Source organism: Siniperca chuatsi, linkage group LG8 (genome assembly GCF_020085105.1).
Source record: "Siniperca chuatsi isolate FFG_IHB_CAS linkage group LG8, ASM2008510v1, whole genome shotgun sequence".
NCBI lineage: Eukaryota > Metazoa > Chordata > Actinopteri > Centrarchiformes > Sinipercidae > Siniperca > Siniperca chuatsi.
This window is the reverse complement of record NC_058049.1, coordinates 11,762,824-11,784,210: the sequence shown is the minus strand read 5'-3', so window position 1 is coordinate 11,784,210 and position 21,387 is coordinate 11,762,824. Positions and strand designations below refer to the sequence as shown.

At 39.3% G+C, this 21,387-nt stretch overlaps 2 protein-coding genes across 4 annotated transcripts; one reads left to right on the top strand and one right to left on the bottom strand.

Moving 5' to 3' along the window:
* Positions 1–115: 115 nt before the first annotated feature.
* nox1 (NADPH oxidase 1) lies at positions 116–10,199 on the top strand. The gene is made up of 13 exons (XM_044205088.1): positions 116–383; positions 626–721; positions 808–918; positions 1,539–1,623; positions 2,352–2,497; positions 3,757–3,950; positions 4,040–4,166; positions 4,657–4,749; positions 4,838–5,079; positions 6,987–7,149; positions 7,384–7,530; positions 7,642–7,766; positions 8,868–10,199. The coding sequence occupies exons 1-13, from the start codon at positions 339–341 to the stop codon at positions 8,992–8,994; spliced, it is 1,701 nt and encodes a 566-aa protein (XP_044061023.1). The 5' UTR covers positions 116–338; the 3' UTR covers positions 8,995–10,199.
* Positions 10,196–21,336, bottom strand: cstf2 (cleavage stimulation factor, 3' pre-RNA, subunit 2). 3 transcript variants are annotated; one of them, XM_044205091.1, is made up of 14 exons: positions 21,180–21,336; positions 20,851–20,929; positions 20,430–20,599; positions 20,208–20,344; positions 18,070–18,189; positions 17,755–17,877; positions 17,020–17,149; positions 16,051–16,110; positions 12,733–12,832; positions 12,320–12,519; positions 11,728–11,852; positions 11,199–11,282; positions 10,653–10,812; positions 10,196–10,475 (listed from the first exon to the last, which is right to left on the bottom strand). In XM_044205091.1, exons 1-13 carry the CDS (start codon positions 21,277–21,279, stop codon positions 10,687–10,689), a joined length of 1,554 nt encoding a protein of 517 aa, XP_044061026.1. In that variant the 5' UTR covers positions 21,280–21,336; the 3' UTR covers positions 10,196–10,475; positions 10,653–10,686. The 3 variants fall into 3 exon arrangements, with proteins under 3 accessions (XP_044061026.1, XP_044061025.1, XP_044061027.1); XM_044205090.1 differs by having other exon boundaries at positions 10,196–10,812; XM_044205092.1 differs by lacking the exon at positions 16,051–16,110 and having other exon boundaries at positions 10,196–10,812.
* Positions 21,337–21,387: the final 51 nt, after the last annotated feature.

Here is a 21,387-nt window from a genome sequence, read left to right as displayed (position 1 = left end):
TGTCACACACGCAATACAACTTTAGTTTTCCGATAGAACTAATTGAGTCCAGAAGGATAAAATGTCTTGCATGGTGTAACAGAGATAGGCTACTTCCTCATTCCTACCGTCCATGTTTGTTTTTTGAGCAGGTAGGAATGTGGTCATTCAGTTCCAGGAGGGAAACCTCTCCTCCGAACTTCCTCTACAACGCAATTTCACAGGTTGCGTGTTTTGTTTCCTTGTGTCTCATCACCTGTAGAGGAGGGAGGAGTCCGGACAGGAGGGTATAAAGATAAAAAGTGCAGGCAGACTGAAGATGCTGGGAAGCTGCTGCGAGTCGAGATAAAGTGCTCAACATGGGTAACTGGATTATCAACAATGGACTTACATCCTTCATACTGGTGAGTTCTTAATAGTTACACTTTAGGAATTTCATTTTTCAAATCGCAAATAGGATTAACGGTGACAAGAATGAGATTTTACGCGCAGCTTTTGTGCGCAAAATGCAATGTCCAAAAAACCCAACAACCTGCGAATGTCATTGTTGAAACTCCTGCATCTTCAACGCAAATAGACTAAGATTAAAATGCATTTTTTTAATGAAAGGCTAATTTTGTGATGGACACGTTGCTGTGTGTTGCAGGCGGTCTGGATGGGCATCAACATTTTCCTTTTCGTCTGGTTTTACTTCTTCTACGACTTGGGGGATCAGTTTTTTTACACGCGCCATATTTTAGGGGTGAGTAAAGCGATTAGACGTCAGCTCAACATGTTTGGTTAATCACTATAATTAGAGTTTGAACATATCCATATTTTTAATTTCAGTCTGCTTTAGCCTGGGCCAGAGCTCCTGCAGCTGTCCTCAACTTCAACTGCATGCTGGTCCTCCTCCCGGTGTGCAGGAACCTGCTGTCTCTGCTCCGCGGCTCCTTCGTGGTAAGATCTTAACTACATGTCACAACAGGTCGAGGTGCACTGAACTGTACACTCATTATCTTTTAAAGGTGGAGTGTTTCCATGCATTTCATACAAACTAGTTTGACTGCTGTATGTTCACATATCTGTGATATTTACATACCAAACTACTTTTCTTTTCATTCGCTGGTATATAAACTTTTAAAACATGTTTTATTATTATTATTTTTGATTCATTTTAATGTTATCAAACATTGTATTTAAAGTTGTTTATCTTTGCTCAGTTTTCTGCTTAATTTAGTTCCCTCCTTTTTAAATAATGTTTTGCGAAGGACTTGTCTGACACGTCTGCATGAAAGGTGCTGCACAAATAAAGTTATTATTTCTAATATTCACCAAGGATTTTACACTAATTAGAGTAATGTTTTGGGTGATACTGTGCTATTTCAACAAATTAAATTGGCAAAACAAAGAGGAGTAATAGCATTATGTTTTTACAGCATATCTTATCTAATATATCTATATTATCTAATATTTTACAGCATATCTTATCTTAATAGATATAGGTCAGGCAGGTTTCAGTAACTGCTTTGGAAAGAAGTTCTTTGCCCTTTTTTTCACTTTTTTGTTTATCTTTTCAGTGTTGTGGCAGAACAATGAGGAAACAACTGGACAAAAATTTGAGTTTCCACAAGCTGGTGGCGTACATGATAGCTCTGATGACAGGTGAACTTAAGCAAGAATTTCTCTTTCAGTCTTCTGTTTTGTTTAAATGTTCCCAAATGGTTGAGGTTTGCCTCTATCATGCAGACATCACAAACTTTAACAAACACACCTTTTGTTTAATGATGAAAATGAGTAACTGGTTAATTTATAGTGATAGAAATGGCTTCTTTTATCAACATTTAAGTTTTGGATTAGAGTTTTTACCAGCACCATAGGTGTAGATGTGGGTGGACATGGCATTGAATACTTTTCTTCAGCAAAAAAGAAACAAACAAACAAACAAAAAATAATAAATAATTACTCAAGGGTGACACAGAATAGTAAAGAAGAAAATAGTTTTCAGTCCATTCTGATGCTGTGGGGAAACTGAAATGGGTACAAATGGGGGAAAAAAATATTTACTTAATGCCAAAACAGTCTTTTCAGTCAAAACAGTCTTTTCTCATTTCTTTTCAAAGATAAGAGGAAATCTTGACCTCGAGTGCAGCAAACATTTTAAATCCAAGATTTTTAAAACATACTAAAAGTACTAGGCTGTTGATTTATTTATTTTTTTTAAACTATTGATGGAACTGGCTAAGATACAATTGTCAGTCAAACTGTCATTAAAAAGTATTTAAGTCCAAATGAGCAGCATTTTGTCCCAAACAGAAAGCAGATTTTGTGAAGGTAGTATGAATGAACATGTGAAAGCATACAGTAACTGTCTGCTCTCTGCATCCTGACAGCTGTTCATACGATCGCCCATCTGCTGAACGTGGAGCGGTACAACAACAGCAGACAAGGAGTTTATGATAAACTCAGCACTGCTCTGTCCAACCTGGAGGACACACACAACACCACCTTCCTGAACCCAGTCCGCGTAACACATATTGTAAGATTATAAGTGATTATAATGAAACTACCATAATGAAATAAGAGAAATGTGGCGATACAAAATCCCTTTATATCTCCAATTTTGGGGATTTCTTTACTCTTTTTTTCATGTTTTGATATAAGTTGAAGGATCATATGCTCATCTACAAGTTGAGTAAATCTGCTAAAACTTTTAAGAAAATGTCTAAAATGTGTCATTAAGCTGAAACAAGGCTGTTTTTTACAGTTTATCATTAATTCATCTTAATTCATATTTATCTTCTTTATCTAACTAGCTGTAAAAAACAAACTAGTCGTCAGATAAATGTCATGGAGTAAAAACTTAATGGAATTAAAGTAGAAAGTGGAATTACTCCAAAGAACTAGTACCTCAAAATTGCAAGTACAATTTTTAGGTAAATGTACTTAGCTACTTGCTAACTTTGCAAATGTAGGATAAATGAACAAGACTAAGAGTCTTCAGCCATGCTAGCGGCTCTGTGAGGCTGTACTTAGCTAGGCACTGCAGTGGTTTGAGGTAATGCTAACATCAACATGCTAACATGATCACAGTGACAATGCTAATGCTGATGTCCAGCAGGTGTAATGTTTACAGTGTTCACCATTGTAGTTTAACATTTGTTCATTAGCACTAAACACAAAGTACAGCTGAGGCTGGTGGGAGTGTCATTAGTTTTGTAAGTATTTGGTCACAAACCAAAGTATTGGACATATTTTGACCTGATGATGGCGCAAGATGAAAAGTCAGGGGATCACCAAAGTGATTACAGTTCATCCTGAAGGAAATATGAACGTGTGTACAAAATTTCATGACAATCCATCCAATAATAGCTGAGACTTTTCACTACTATTGGATGGATTTGGTATCACCAAAGTCAGTAGGATTCATCCTCTGGGGATCATGAATGTCTGTACAAAATTTTCTGGCAATCCATCCAATAGTTTTTAGAGATATGGACTAAAGTGGTGGACGGGCTGACCGATATTTCCACTCCTAGAGCCATGCTACTAGCGTGGCTTCTAGTGGTGCTGTCTGGGTGTACCTTTTTTAAAATATCATGATATCTGTCAGACAAAACAGAAAAAAACACAGCAGAGAGTCCACATCCTCAACTCCATCTTCTCCATCATCCTCCCTCCTCTTGTTCTTGCAAAGGAAAGCTCATGTGTACAATCTCTCTCTCTCTCTCTCTCTCTCTCTCTCTCTCTCTCTCTCTCTCTCTCTCTCTCTCTCTCTCTCCCCTTCTGGTGTCTCAGGATGCGCAGCAGATTCCAACCTACTTTGCCTTCACCACCATCGCTGGCCTCACAGGGGTCATCATCACTGTGGCCCTCATCCTCATCGTCACCTCCTCCATGGAGGTCATCAGACGCAGCTACTTCGAAGTCTTCTGGTACACCCACCATCTCTTCATCATCTTCTTCGCTGGTCTCGTCTTTCACGGAGCCGGGTAAGGGAAAGGTTTCAACTTTATCGTCTTTAGATGAAATGTTCTTGTTGTTATTGTAAACAGGTTTCACTCGTCTGTACCATCTGCAGGCGCATTGTGAGAAGTCAACAGAGAACAGATCCACCACACAACTTCACCTTCTGTAAAGACCGCAGTGATGAATGGGGAAGGATCCCTGAGTGTCCCATCCCTAAGTTTGCAGGAGGGTTCCCACAGGTTCGTCTTTTTTCTCTTTACTGTTCATCCTCTGTAACCGTCTTTACAGCTATTACTAATATCTTCAAAATAAGACGGTGTAGTCCCTCATTCGTCCAGGAGTGTTCTATCGTATCAGGTACAGTGATGAAGTAGATGCAGCCAGATAACAATAGGCCTGATTACTGATTACTGGGCCATCTTGGAAAGTATTAGGTCAGTTTCAGGTGAAACTAGCTATTAACAGATACTCAGGCAGATTCCTTCCTGTGGGCAGGGCTTATGTAACACAGAGTAGCTTAAATTTCTAATTCCCGTCCCATTTTTTTCACAATTGAGAATGACTTCCGGATGGGAGCCGAAACGTCTTGATTCTGAAAACAGTGTCCAGATGACTACGACTGAAACCTTTTCTACGATTACTGATATCTTAAAACTACTTAATCACTACAACTACTAGTACAAATAAAAGCGTCACTGAGTCTCTGTATTTTCCTTAATCTTTTTGTAGACCTGGATGTGGGTGATTGGTCCAATGGTTCTGTATCTTTGTGAACGTCTCCTACGTTTCATTCGTTACATCCAGACAGTCCAGTACAGGAAGGTACGTTTGATTCATGATTCATCTTTGCCCTCTTGAGTTATTCTGCAGGTTATGTGACACTGACTTTATTTGTTTGCTTTACTCAAAGATCGTGATGCGGCCGTCCAACGTGCTGGAGCTGCAGCTGGTGAAGAACGGCTTCAAAATGGAGGTGGGTCAGTACGTCTTCCTCAACTGCCCGGCCATCTCCCAGCTGGAGTGGCACCCGTTCACCATGACCTCTGCCCCCGAGGAGGACTTCTTCAGCGTTCACATCCGCTCGGCCGGGGACTGGACTGACAAACTCATCAGCATCGTGCAGCAGCTACCAGAGGGAGCGCAGGGACCCAAGTGAGCACTTCTGATTTCATGCAGTTTCAAGCCACAAGCCAACATTTTACCCACTGATCTGATTTAAGAGGCAGGTTGGTCTTTTTGGGCCGTTTATATGAAAGAATAATTTGCATATTTATAAAGAATCCATTTGAAAACATCATATACCAACATAGTCTTTTTTATAGAACAGGTTGTGTTAGTCATTATTATATGAAGTGATACCAATGCAGCTGATTGTGAGTTTGAGTGTGATTTTGATCTATTGCTGGGCTGCATGACGCATGAACTTTTTCTGGTCAAAACCGGAACCACTTTCCTCTCAAACTGTCAAAATCTCCAGCAAATATCCTGCAGGGTTCCTCTAGTGGAAAGCCACATACATACATGACTTTTAATTAAATAAAACCAGACAAGGTTAAAAGTATGAATAAACATTACCTTAAGTACAGGAGACATTTGCTGCCTTATTATTTTATTATTATAATTACACAAAGACATAACCATACACATAAAGGAACAGAAGAATAGATACCACATGCAAAGGACAACTACAAAATAAAAACCACAAAAAAATAAAATTTGTCATTCAACTTATTAAGCTATTTGCCCTTTTTCAGATAAACTCTCTGTCAGTTACCTAAAAACTACATCCCACTACATCTGTCTGTTTTATTGTTAATTTCACAGGAATTCCATGAACTTTGAAGGGAGTTTTTGCCTTAAACCCTGTTTAATATACGACCCCTCTAAATTAAATAACTGATTGTAGGGCCCTGCACATATTTAGTTTTAATCAGTACTACATACAGGATAATGATCCACAAAACAGTGCAGCGGCAGATAAAAACAATGTTAATACCTCCTGCAAAATGTCATTAAATCTAATTAAACTCAGTGTTACAAATCTGGACCATATTAGGGAAGGCAAGTTAATTTGTATAGGTTGAATGCCAATTAGCAGCAATTCAACAATGCAACTAATTCAGAAAAAAATCTCACCACAAGATCTATTTAGTAGCTGTTCCGAAGCTTTTGATCGTATCACATGATCTTCATCAGCAGATGGAGTTTGCCCAGTTGTCGTGGAATTGTAGATGTTAAAATTTCCTGAGCACTTAAAGGTGAGGTTCAAACTATATTATATGGTTGAAAGCTCCACAACAGCTACTAAATGGACCTTGTGGTGAGATAATTGCATCATTGTTTGAGTTTTGTGCATCTAGGGACGGGCACTGCAATCCAGCTCAGGTTATAAATGGTCTGGTGTGGCTTGTGGCATTGGTACATGCTGCATACTTGTCCCTGTAAAAATAAACATAAAATAAAGAACTTTTTTTTTCTCAGCTGCTGTTTTCCAAGGTCAAGAATGAAACTTTGAACCTCAGATTAGACAACTAGGAGAACGTAAGGCTAAATCCAAAGGATTTACAGCTTGAATTTAAGCAGCTGAGATGACACGCATTAGGTTTGATGGGTTGTATAGTGATGCTAGTCTGTATGAAAGCTTGTAGGACCCACCTTTGTATCAGTGTTTCCAAGAATTATAAGGGTGTGGTCTGTCACACGTGTATGAATAGATATTTTCAACCTCATCAGTGTCAAAACCAGCATTGGGGTCCATATTTTATTTATTTATTAATTATTAAACTTGACGGCCCTTCCTAATGTGACGTCACGTCAGATTCCTCCATTTTGAGGTGGAAATAAAAACTCCAGATGCCACTGTAGTGTGTCTGTGTGTGTGTGTGTGTATAGATATATATTTTTTGAGGGGGGGGGGAATCCAGTTTCTACGCCATTTTCACACATTATTTCACTGATGTCGCCAACCTGCAAGTTGCTGTTTAAAGACTTTTTCCATGTCTTGGTTGTCACCTGTAGTTTATTTGCCCTGATAACACTTATTTATTGTTTTTCCTCAGAATGGGTGTGGACGGCCCCTTTGGCACAGCCAGTGAGGACGTGTTCGACTATGAGGTCAGCATGCTGGTCGGTGCCGGCATCGGAGTCACTCCCTTCGCCTCCATCCTCAAGTCCATCTGGTACAAGTTCAAAGTCTCCAGCCCTAAACTGCGCACCAGAAAGGTAGCAACCCAAACCAGTCTGCTGTTGACATTTAAACCTGTATATCCATTTCACTGCGCTGACATACTGCTGCACCTCATTGATGTGACACAGGACCTGTTATTGTCTCTCAAATAAAGAACACTGTGTGTGTTCACAATACACCCATGTTAGAGTACAAGTCATCAGCAGCGTGACAAGCTCTTTTTAAGAGGGTCATTGTTTAACGTGCCTGTATCTGCTTCCTGGTTTCAGATCTACTTCTATTGGCTCTGCCGGGAAACGCACGCCTTTGAGTGGTTTGCCGACCTCCTGCAAGTGCTGGAGAAAGAGATGGAGGAGAGAGGCATGGGGGATTTCCTCACCTACAAACTCTACCTGACCGGATGGGATCAAAGCCATGTATGTGTGTGAATCAGTCCTCGCTTTGCTCAAGTCACAAACCAAAGTCCAGATAAACAGTGTGAGGTCATTTCAGCTTAAACTCAGCTGTGTTGTCTCTGTTTGTCACAGGCCACTCATGCGAAGGTTCACTTTGACGAGGACACAGACGTGGTCACGGGGCTCAAACAGAAGACTCACTATGGCAGACCGGCCTGGGACAAGGAGTTTGAACAAGTCCGCAAAGAGAACCCCACGTAAGATAAAATCCTCTCTTAGAAAATCTTAAAATATCTTTAATTCCCTATGAAAATACAGGAGATCGGCTAATCATTTTAACAGTGGTGGAAGAAGTATTCATAATACTTTCATTCAGATAATTTACTTAAGTGAAAGTACCAATACAACAATGTAAAAACACCATATTATAAGTCCTGCATTCAAAATCTGACTTAAGCACCAAGTGCAATCAGCAAAATGTACCAGGTCTGCAAAAAGAATGGTCTTAACTGACAAATATGTTTTATATTAACAGACTTTTAATACTGATGCATCAATGTATAGGTAGCATTTTACTGTTGCAGGTGCTAGTTTTAATTACTTTATATACACTGGTGGAAAGTACTTTCACTCAAGTACTGTATTAAGTACTTACCTTTACTTGTGTATTTCCACTTTCTGCTACCCTATACTTGCATGCATTGTTCAGTGCATTGTTCTATTTTCTTTTTTAAATCTACCTCTTCCAGACTGTTTGCTTTAAATACAAATCAACTGCTTTCAAGTATTTTCCAAAATCAAGTTTTATTTTTCATACTTATGCAGCAATCTGCTTCATTCTTTCTTGTTTCAAGCTACAGGCTGACATTTATATTTCTAGAACATTTTTAAACAAGAGTTCATTTAAGTATCAAACACAACATCTTTACTGGCGAGACATTTATATGTATGTAGCCGATAATACTTCTGTATTTTTACTTAAGTAAGATTTAGAATGCAGGACCTGTAACATATTTATAGATTGATATATAACTGTTTTTTTGTAAGGAGTCACCAGCAGCCAACAAGGTTGGGATTCACTGGTCAATGTGTTTTACAAGCTTATGTTATCTAAAATCTTAATCTGAAAAGTAACTAGTAACTACAGTTGTAAAAAGTACAGTATTTCTGTCCAAAATGTAGTGGAGTATAAGTATAAAGTAGCTGAAAATGGAAATACTCCGTAACCCAGAATTGTACTAAAGTACAGCACTTGAATAAATTTTCAGTTACTTTCCATCACTGTTGTTATGCACTTTTCACATCATAACTTTAACCTCTGAAATAACTCTTCATTTTGTTTTTGTTAATGTTTTCAGGTCTGTGGTGGGAACCTTCCTGTGTGGCCCTGCAGCTCTGGCAAAAGTCTTGGACAAGAAATGTGCCAAATACTCAGACGTGGATCCTCGGAAGACCAAATTTTACTTCAACAAGGAGAACTTCTGAGCGAAAACACAACAGGAAAACAGCGTTTGGGCTTTTTGAAGAACAATTGAGGGGGAATGTCTTTCACCATGAACTGTTGTAAAACAATTGATGATGACAAAGCTGCCTTACAACCTTTGACACTACACAGGTGTTTTGACACACTAGACTACACGGCACACTGATAAAGAGGCACGGCATGTTGTTTTGTCAGAACTCCTCAGTGACTGACTTTCTTTCTTTACATCTTTTCATCCATGAAACATTGTGGCCTCATAATCCACTATGAATCATGGTTTATACTGTCAATTACAATCAGATATTTATGTTTTCATTGTCTCATTCATTTTAAGCCTCATTTCTGGTGAAGCCCTCGTAGTTCTGAACAAGATTATAGGACAGAATTTTACTGTTGTACACGAGTTGTTAGCACATCATGTGGAAAACTACCTTTTCTCCCCCGCAAAGATTACCATTTGAATAAAGACAGTACACAATTTAACGTACTTCTTTTGGGAACATATGGTAATCTACTACAGTAGCTCAGCTAGGGCTGCGACTACAATTATTTCCATTCCATCCAATAATCTGCCAGTTATTTCTTGTGTGAATGTCAGAAAACAGTGACAATTGCCCGTCATAGTTTCCCAGAGCAAAAGTTAATATCTTCAGATTTCTTGATTTGTCCAAAACCCCCAAAAGATTCAGTTTACTATCACATAAGACAAAGAAGAGCAGCAAATCATCACATAAGAAGCTGCATTTTTGGTATTTTTTTTCTTTAATTCTAAGTCAATATTCATCTATCTTCTTAAGCATATTTTCCACTTCTGCTTCTGATCAAATACATGTGATTGAGCTAGGGTTAAAAGAAACTATTGTGAGCTCTAAAAATATGTTTGAAATTTGCAAGTGTAAGTATAAACTGTAATTGTCACTTTTTTTTCTAAAAGCTTTACTGGTTAAGGAAACAGATTTCTTGGAAACAAACAATGGGTTTATCGTAACCCATCAAATTTCACAGGTATTTCCTTATTAGAATAAAACGATTGTTTAACCAGGAGGAAGACTGCCACTCATGAAGCCTGTGGTTAATCATCCTCTAAAGACATGGAAGGACTTATGGTTATTGAAATTATTTTTATTTCACAATTAGCTGTTTTTAATCCCCTCTCGTATACAATTCCAAACTCCTTTTAAATAAATTAATAAATAGAAGAAATCAATGTCTTTTTTTGTTTTATTGACAAAACAGTATCCAGACAAACAGTTTCCAGAGCCAGTAACATGAAAACAATCGGCTTTGGGGGAAAAGGATGAAACCTCATGACATTCCAGCTCTGACCTTTTTATCTGTTCAGCATTCATCCTCTCAAAAGCTTCACTTTTATTTTTGAATCCACAAGCAACAACCTTACGCTTTCATACATTAAACAGACAATATGATTTTAAAAAAAACTACAATATTCCAAACTAATGAGAAATCTTCAGACCTTTTCAAGCTGAAGGTGATGGGATGGAGCAGTTTGCGAGTAATGAAAAAGGAAGGAAAACAGAATCGTGTCAGAAATTACAGAGTTGCTCCATGATGATGCAAACATGCTTCAAAATCTGAATTTCCTGGAGGGATGGAAACTGTAGTGACGTGAAGGAAATAGAGAAACTCCATCTCGGCCCACCTGAAACCTTTTGAGGTCTTTCTCAGTCAGACCATCAAGGCGCCCCTCCTGCAGTCTTCTGAATCTGCTCTTTGAGGATGAGGATGCTCTGCCGCTGCTCCGGGGGCAACATGGCGATCTGTTCTGGGGTCAGCTGCAGAACCTGCATGATCAGGGCAGCCTAGACAGGGACAAAAATATTACATTTAATTGTCATACAGGAGGTAAAATGTGCTTTTCTGCCCTCAAAGTGAACAAAAAATTATTATTATATGCCCAGCTTTTCCCCTTCAGGTGGTTCACACCAAGAATGTCTTGCAATCAGTGAATGAGAATTAGCATTTTGCTCAGAGGCACCTCAACAAGCTCTGATAGACAGAGCTGCTCTGTGTCTAACCCTGAGAACTGCTGGTTATTGATCAAAGCCGCTTTTATTTGTGTCATCATGTGTATGTCTTTCCCCTGGCAGCAGACATAAAATATTTAGATATTATTATCAAGGTCATTCAAAAGGACTCTTGGTCCAGTTTGTTATAATCCAGGGCAGATAGATAAAGTGACACCCACCTTCTCCTGGTCCTGTGTGGAGACTTGGCTCTGTCCCGGACTGAAGCCTCCTCCCGATGGAGGAACACCAGAAATACCAGGACCCTGCATGACAGACATACTGTTAGTTTTCACTGTTTATCAGGGGGTTATGATTATCCAATTTGAGCAGAAAGCACTGATTTCTTTTGCATCTTTCTTCCCTCAAATCACACTCACATGAGTTTTTTTAAAAATGAGATTTGAAGTAAATGTTTAATAAAGTATTTATAGGCTAATAATTGAGTCAAAGGAGGATAGATTAAATTCCTTGTGAAATTTAGATACTTTGTGTATTCTACAAAAAGAAGTCTTGAAAGTAATTTTAGTAATAATAGTTTATGTACTTCCTCACAAAATCAAATGAATATATATTTTATATTATATTAAAATTGCATGTAGCCAGTTCAATAACATAAAAAAAAGCAAAAACTCTGGGTAGCTAACTGCCAAAAATTAAAACCACAGCCAAACAGCCAATACAGACAAAGACATTAGATGCAGCTGTTACCGGTCTTGCAGGTGGAGGAGCGTTGGGACCCATGCTATGAGGAACAGGGCCTTGCATCCCTGCCGCCATGGGAACCCTCTGTCCCGTCACTGGACCACGAGCGTCCATCGCCCTCGGGTCACGACCTGCAGAAAGAAACAAAACCGCACTTACCATTCACACCTTGCTGAATATTAACTATACATTATGTACAGGACAATTCTGTTTAAATATGACTCAGTCTGTTTGAAGAGAAAGAAAGTTTATCATAAAATCATTAACATTAAAATCCACAAACGTAAAAAAAAGGTGTGTTTGTAGCTGGGAGAAGTCTTGTTGGCTTCTAGAAACATTGTGACATGGATGAGGTAATAAATATAAAGAAATGAAAAGTGTAACCACAGCTGCAGGGGGGGGGAGTGTTTGCCATATCAAACAACTGACATAAAAACATCTTGAAAACAAAAGACTTTGGTTTAGTGGCATTTGGTTTGTCTGCCAGCTGGGACTGAAACTAAACTGAGATCTGTTACAAACAAATGTTGACTACATGCACACAATCACAACTATCATTTGAGGTTCTCAAACTATGAAGCATTATTGGAGCAAATACCTCTGGTTTCCATCGGGGGTCCCCGTGGCTCCATCATCGGGGGCCCTCTGGGGTCACCCATCATGTTTCGTGGTTCACCCATGGGGGGGCCTCTCATGTCCATTGGAGGTCCTCTCATGTCCGGAGGGGGTCCACTTGCCATTTGGGCCATGTGTACAGGTGGGGCTTGGAGGGGTGGCGGAGCTCCCATGTAACCCCGGCTAAATACACACAGACAAAATAAGAGCAATTACATCTTTATAAAATTACAGTTTTTTCACTTTAACGCTGTATAAGTAATTACTAATGCTAATGGAGCATTTGGATTTGTCCAGAATCGCATACCCCACCTTTAATGGCTTTTATTGACACTCCTTTAAATCCACACAACCTGTTCTATTATTACGGTAAAGTGATATGGGTGAACATCTTACTTGGGTTCTATGACCTCTCCAGTGACCGACAGCAGAGTTCCTCCTCTGGGATCATTAGGACCATCTCCCAGCAGGCCTCTGGGGGGGATACCGCCTGGTCCTGAGAGGAGAAAATCATACATTCAACCACATAAAACATTAACAAGTTTTTTCTATTCATGGAGCAAGAAACGTTTCATGACTAAACCATTAATAATAGGCTGTAACTCTTAACAGGCTGCAATTCCAGGTAGGGGAAACCACACACACACACACACACACACACACACACACAATAATAGGATGAGTGTTTGTTCAGGATAGATCTCTCAGGAAACAACCACAGCTGTTTGGGGTTGATAAAGCACAATAAAATACACAGTGACCACATCAAACTGCCACTTCCTGATGTCATAACACACAGGGAAATATCAACAGTGGGATCTGGAACACAAAAATGCGAAAAATTGTGTCCTCTCAACATTAAGACAGAGGTTGAAAACCTGTCTGTAGTCAGAAGGCGTGACATGAGAATATTTTCCTACTTGTGTTATGTAACTCTGGTGTTATTTGGTCATGAGAACATAATGATGGGAGGCATGCAAAGAGGATCAAGTAGAATGAGTGTGTCAGTGTTCAAATATGTTAAGAGTATAAATACCGCAGCGTCGCTACCCAAAAAAAAAAAAAAACAATAGGGCACAACATTTGAATAAAGTTTAATAAGGCAGGTTTAGATCTGTATTTGCCAGTAACTGGAACACATTTTAATTTCCTTATATCTGACGTGCGCTATGAAATATTTAGTCTGTATGTTTCATCACGTAACGCACACAAGAAGGGTCACTGGTAGATTGATTGCTTCACGCTATATTACAGTTAAATGACAGCTAGAACGGAGACTGCCTGATGCAGTTTTACTTTAAAGAAAATTAACGTTGTGTTTAGTAAATGTGGCTCATTTAACATATCAGTAAGATGTAATGGTTATTTATGCTGGACATTCATTGGAATCTTTCTGTCTGTCCTCTTGGTTTGGCTGATTTTAGATTTAACCGATTCAAGGTAAAGGTAGGGGGCATGGTAAAAAAGGGCCATGGACAGATTCAAACCCAGGCCGCTGCGGTAAGGACTAAAGATGGGATCTACAAGGTAAGCTACCGGGGTGCCCCACTAAATGGCACGTTAATATGGATTTTTTTTACTGTTATACTGGGAACAGCTGAGAGCACAGGGCTAGTAAAAAAAATAAAACAAAGGAGCAGCTAGAAGAAAATTGCTGGGGTGAAGGATTTGTGGGCTGCTAATAGTCCTGTTGTCTGTGGAACTACAGTGTGGAAAAATGGCAAGAAATTGGACAGATTTTTGACAACTGATGCTAACAAACACGAACAAGGGCACAGCAAGAGTAGCCAAGAAGCTTGATTTTCCAAGGTTGCTTTAAAGTAGCATGCTGCTTGAAGCATACTCTGCAATATCATGTCACTAATAATTACATTTTTTAGAATTCTCATTTTAATTGATTGCTAAACGAAAGGCCTAGTTGAATTTTGTCTGGCACACAGGTATGAAGGAGAAGCATCACACCCGTGGCTGACTGACTCAAATTTGCCCACAGTGCCATGGCAACAGCACCGTGGCTAAAAACAGTACATAAACACAGAAAATGAGAATTAATAAGCTTTTTGGGGCAAAAAAACGTGCCCCCACCACAACATGTGGCTTCAGCATCTATGTTACATCATGTCTTGAACAACAGGAGACCTCCTGTGGTCCACATCAATCAGTCTGGATCAATGACAGCTCAAGTCTCTTCCCAACTTCCACAAACTACAAATCGCAGACTCTGCAAAGTAACCCCCGGAGTCAAAGTAATTTTATAGTGACGGGGAGGTTTTAAAGCAATTTGTCCGATGTCAAATGAGATGAGCTCATGCAGAGCATCAGAAGAAAAGAAGCACGTAGACAAAACATTCAAAAAGGGGATAATAACAGATACTTTGGAGACTCAAAGTTCGTGATTTACAACAGGGCTAGTGCACCAAGCTCTTAACCTGCGTCAGATGCAGGTCAACTGTCAGTGTAAAAAGACAATGACTTGATTTCCAATGTCTCAGACCTGCCTTGAGATCAGAGTCACACCCGCACATTTAAGCAGGTCGCACTGAGCATGTTGACACAAATCTATCAACTAGCCAACCTGAGCAGACAACCTGGTGTGCTGCAATGGGGCCTGTAAAGCATTTTCAACCTCCTTCACAGCATCCAAAAGTGAAACCTGGAGTATCTTAAGTTTTGTAATTGACAGCCATCAAGCTGTGCAATGCAGTCCAACTAGAAGAGCACAGAAAGCCTGCATTGTCTACACAAACTGGCCTCAAATGCATTTGTATTTTTGTTATCTGGAGTTCACCAACATAATTGTATGTAACTGGTGTATGTAAGCTAAATGTTCTGACAACGGCAGTGTCAAAATCAAACCTCTATACATGTGGTGCCTCTGTTTTTTTAAGTTTCTTATTTCAACATAATCTTTGTAACACGCTGCATATGCAGGATCATGAGTCAGTTCATTTTATCCAGAGTAGCAATCCCGACCCTTTTTGAGTTCTTTCTGTGCAGCATATTCAATTTTCGCACTTCCCTACATGCGACGGCTCCACCTCCACTTATTTAAAAGCAGGACTATTGTTTTGTTTTGTGGTATTGGTTCAGATTGTACAGATGTACAGTATATTTTGCATGAATTCTGTTGCAGATAGTTTTATGGCTGTCATTCTTTACACAAAAACGTTTTCCATTCATACATATGCTAAAGATTTCTAATATGAAAAGTCAGTTTTGTATCTTTATTTATATATTCTTCTTTGATGTATCCTACTACTGTGTTCTGCTACTTTTCTACTGAGATACAAACTGATGAATTTAAAACAAAACAATACACTACTTACTAACTGTAATATCCATTAAAAAAAAAAAACAAACAAACAAAAAAACTTGGCTTGGCTTTAATACTGACAAAGAAATCATCCAAAAACATTTGGGTTTTGAGTCACATTAACACTATCTGTTCACATGCAGTGTCACCACCACCCTCCCACCCTCATGACATAACACATTCTGCTCTAGTTATGATAATGCTCAGAGATCAAACAGGCTTAATAACTACTTTAAGGGCTGAATGTCTAAAAGCAAAGGGGTTCATATTTATAGTGGACATGCAATGGAACAAACTGTAGAAAGCTAACTTTAAATCCCAGAAGTGCTGTATATTTGGACAGTGGCCTCTCCATAACAGTCCTACGACCTGACTGGAGAACTGAAGGAATACAGTGATACCTTGAGGCCGCTCGATAGCGGCTTGCCCAGACGATCCTGTGGGAGAATGCTGAAGGTTTCCTGAGCCAGCATTAAAGTGAAAAAAAAAAAAAAACAGGAGACACAAGACTCAAGAGAGCAAAGCAGCACTTTAAGAGCATTTTGAAGCATGCTCATGACATTATTGTATGCACACATACACACACACACACAGACAGACACAGAGGGGTGAAGAGGGAACTTTTAGAAACTTAACATTAAGAAATATGTTATATGAAGGCTCAACAAAAACACTGAAACAACAGAATGACAATTAGGGAGAATTAAAAAAAGACCCTTAATTGTCAAGTTGATTATTCGGTGCCGCTCATAAAGCACCTCGACTAATTACAAGGCTCTGGTGACACCTAGTGATCCCAGTGAGCCATAACACATGCAAAGCTTGAACATAAAATGAGGTAAACGCATTCATTTTGATGATCTGCTTAAATAACATTTGCACAGGAAACACTGCACTGTGGCGGTTCATTAGGGAAAAAAAACGCAAAGCAAAAATAAGATTGACCTGTTTTATTATTATTATTATTATTATTATTATTATTATAAACTGTAGAACTATTTGTCAAACATAACCCTAAACATATGGTCCTTAAAAACTTAGCACATCTTATTGGTGAAACCCTCTACATCAAAAAGAGAGCAAATTACAACAGAGACTAATAAACCAGAGCCAGCTACAGCATGACAAGTGTGTGGAAACAACTGAGCAGATATGACACATTCAGACACATGCCAGACACAAGTGCAGTAAACCTCCAGACACAGAGGATTTTTGTTGCAGACGTTGCGGCTGATTTTAACCATCAATGTCTGTCACACCTCTCACTTTAACCATCAATGACCTTAAGAATTGATATATGGAACATACGGGTGATGCTACCACAACCAGTTCAGTTTGTGATGCAAGCACGCATGCAGTTTGATGATTACCTGGAGGTCCCACTTGTCCCGGTCCTGGTCCTGGTCCTGGTCCCTGTCCTGGTACAGGCATTGGTCCAGGGACAACACCCATGTTGGGGGGCTGCACCATTTGAGGGGTTCCATTGACATGCATTCCAGGCTGATCATATGACAAAACAAAAATAAATAAGAAAACAAAAAAATTTAACCTACAGAATGAATCTAATATGTTATTAATTCTGAGACATAACCTTATAAAAGACACCTTTTACTATCCCATCTTTCTTGACTTGTAAGATGGTATAAGATGATTAAATTAACTAAAGTCTTGATTAGGGAAATGTAGATTGAAGAGAGAAGATAGACTGTGCATGAAATTTCACTCAGTTTTTTGCTACAGAGTAAAATATAAACATGTGTTAAGGTACGGTCACATTACACTTCTGTCTACTGAATATTCGCTCCATCTCCCATTCACTTCTAACGAACAGATTAAAGCATGCGTTTCCTGCTCTGGTGGATTCGCAGGTCAGAGTTCATCTTTGAACTCCTTTGTTTCATCAATATAAGTAAATTACTGCAATCCAGATTAGCAGCTCTCAAAGACTTTTTACAGTTTGTGATCGCTCTCACCAATATTTATTTATTTCCTGCATCAGAGCTGAGACAACCACATCCTTTTCCAGGGTAGAGTGTGGGACTACTTTGTTGAACAGAAGCGTAATGTGACCGTTACTTTAGAGAGTCAAAGACTGTTCTACTTACCACAGGCTGCGGCTGAGGCACTGGCACGCTGGGCTGCACAGGAGGTGGATTGACCGGTGGTGCTCCTCCACCCTGCCCGCTGGGAATCAGAGACGGGACTGGAGTTTGACGGTGGAGCATTTTCTGTATACAGATGATATGGAATAGCATCCTCAAAAATGTGTACTGGTTCAAAAGTGCAGACTAGCTTTCAGCTCCTTTGACTAATGACAAGGTGACAGTCAGATTAACTTATTATTTTGACCTCGCTCCAAATAAACATAAGATCATGTAAGATTTGACTAATCTCTTCGTTCCCAATTCAGCGTCTCTCACCAAGGCTATCTCAGGGTCAACAATCCGCATGACCACTTGGGCCTGCAGCAGAGCATAGGCCAGCTGAGGGTTCTGCAGCAGCATGTTCCTCGCCTCCTGGGGACTGTTCTGCACACACAGCTGGAGAGAGAGAAATCAGAAATATGACATTATAGACTGCATGAAAAACCACAATTGGGCAGAGCAAAAAACAAGTTTGGCTCCTCATTTAAAAAAAACAACAACAAAAAAAACCCAAAAAGCTTTTTGTGCTTTTACTTCCTGACAGGTTAGACTTACCCCTGTAGTTTTTGTTACCCAATTATGATTCATCTACATGTCCATAACCAACTAAAGTGACTGCATCAGCACAAAACATTGAACAAAGACGTGCAACAATATCTGTGGTATCAGGATCGGAGCCCGAACACTCTGATCAGCATATGGACCTGTTCTACTGACAAGCTTTGGTGCAACAAAACACTTTTCCAGTCGAGGAAAAATGTCTGCAGTGTGGTGTTTCTTTGAGCTTAATGAAGCAGACTGCCAGATGTACAAAGACAAGGCTTCTCTGGCAGAGCTGAGAGAGACAGACTGTACAGCACAGCCTCTGTTAATGAAAGGGAAGGAAGAGCATCTGCATACAGTTGTCATCCTAGAGGTGATTCAAACTGAGAGAAACATTTGTCACCATCTTTTTTTTGAGGAGGAGGGACTAAAGAGAGTAAGCAGCATTAAACATACAGTCTGAGATGGTGACTTTAATACTTTTAATTCTATTAGATTCCTCATTAGCTCTCTTACTTTACTTTCTTTAATTCCACTTTGGTACTTTCAAATATTTGGAAACCTCAGCAACATTCAGAATGTTTAATCACATTTTGGTTTTACACTTTTGACAGAATGTCCTAATTTTATTCTGGCCATCTTAACAGCAGTAGCAGACGCCAACTAGCATCAAAATGGTGAAATGCTGCAGTATGTGAAGGCCAGACACTGTATCTTCTGCCCTATTCTGGAGAGACCGTTCTGTTACAAAGATCTGAGTATAAATTCACCAGAATAATACATAAATGCCAGTTGCAGAGATGGATTCATAATACTAGAGACTAGACATAACTGCCCATTAATCCTTTCAGTCCACGGCCAAAAACTACATTTTTTGTACTACTTACATTTATCAGCCTCTTAAAGTCTCTCATTAGCTTCAAAAATGGATGTACTGAACATTTTCTTTTTCAGAATAATCCAGGCTATTTGAAAATGAAGAAAGATTTGGTGTGAAAAGTTGCATTCCAGATTTATGATTGATTATACAGTATATAAATGTAGAATTTAGGTTTGCCTAGAAAAAAAGTTACAAAATGCATTTTATCAGAATTCTGAAGTTGTCAAATATGAGAGCTCATTACAGAACAGTAATCAAACTAATCAGTGATATCTGGAAGGTTTTTGGTTAAACTGACAGGAACTACAGGCTTACGACAGCCATATAACCAATAAATAAAATGGGCGAAATTTGATAAAGTAAAACAACAAACGTGTAGTCAAAGTCACTTTTACTCCGGTTTTACTCAAATCAAACCATGTCGCTAACCTTTCTGACTTCATAGGGATCTAAGGTCAACTACTAGAATGTGAATTATTTACAAAAACATAATAAACAATAAAAAACAGAGAACTATTCAGTGAGTTCTTTACAGCCTCTTTCGCTCACATGTCAATTCGACTGCCATAATGACACACAAGGAGGGGTTACAAGCAACCATGAGAACTAATTTTGCTTATATGGACCAGGGCAATCGATATGTCAATTGACAGTGAGATAGACCAATCCGTTTGTTTCTAAATCACATTTAAACAGTGAGCAGAACGTCTGCGTTTTGATAGGGTTAAGCAGTACTCAGGATGGTTCTGGTGTTTGTATGTTCTCCTCTTATCTTGATTAAGTAAGTCACAAAATGTAGAGAAGACTGGATGATGAATTCTTTCAAAGTAGTCAACTTCTAAAGTGCTAAATTAATTAATTTAAAATGTCTGTACAGTGAGGAAACAAAAGGTAATTTAGACCTGTAACATAACAACAACAGCCTTGAGTGCCACGCAAGAAGGAACTGAAATACTTGCTAGCAAAAAGCTGAAGCAGTAAACCAGCATACCTTCATCTGTTTCATAAGTTCAAACATCTGCTCAGGTGGCAGACTGGCCACAGCTCTGCTGATGGACTCTGGGGCTTCCTGGGGCTGGATGCTATCTCCATAAGGAGACTCAATAATGGGGGCTCCTGTTCCCAAACCTGTGCAAGACAGAAATAGCAGAGAACTGTAGCTTTGCACAAACACCTTAGTTTGAAATAATGCCAAGAGGAAATAAACGTTTACTTTTGAGCTCTTCCTTGTTCTTCTCACTGGCTGCGTTGTCAACACGGAGAGCCCGACCACTGAACTCTCTGCCGTTCAGGTTCCGCATGGCACTGAGGGCCGTCTCCTGGTCTTGATATTCACAGAAGCCATATCCCTTTGGCTTTCCTGTCTCCCTGTCATATACTAACCTGAGAACAAGAGGACACATATGATCATGTCTGACAGTCCACATGTTTAGAGTTGACTAAAACGAACAGGAAAAATCCATTTACAACTTCTACGTGAACAATAACATACACAACCTTTAAAACATTAAAACACTAGTGTTTAATAGGACAATTTAATTGTATTTGGGGTTTACAGCACATAATGATGGCTAATTTGACGCTACCATAAATTGAATGTCACCCAAAGTATTTCTGATTTCTGATTCACTCACCTGAAGCTGACAACAAGTCCGACTTCAGAAAAGATGTCTTTCAGCTGTTCTTCTGTGGCTTCATACGGAATGTTCCCCACTAAAATAATTATGAGATATGACAGATGATACAATTACAATAAGAAATTCACTTTTTCATTTAAAGATTTGTTTTCTCGTTCTTCAGGTAGCTAGCGGTAAGTTAGTTTCCTCGTTGCCTAGCTAACGGTAACACTAGCCGGCTATCTATGTTAGCAAGCTTTAATTAATTAGCCGTTGGTTTGTCGACTTATTATGTAGCTAACGGATAAAACTACCTGCAACGGAGCAAGTAAAGGCAACAAACTTACCAAACACTGATCGTAATGAACGATCAACGGCTGGGTCTCTATTCGCGGCAACAGCAGCAGCGGCGGCAGCAGCAGCCGCAGCAGCAGCTACGTTCGCCATTTTGGGGACACAAATTAATGTAACAACAGGAAATTAGAATGAGAAAATATCCGTTTGTCGGAAAAGGCCACATTCGAATACCAACACTGCGACCTTTCTTAACCTCTT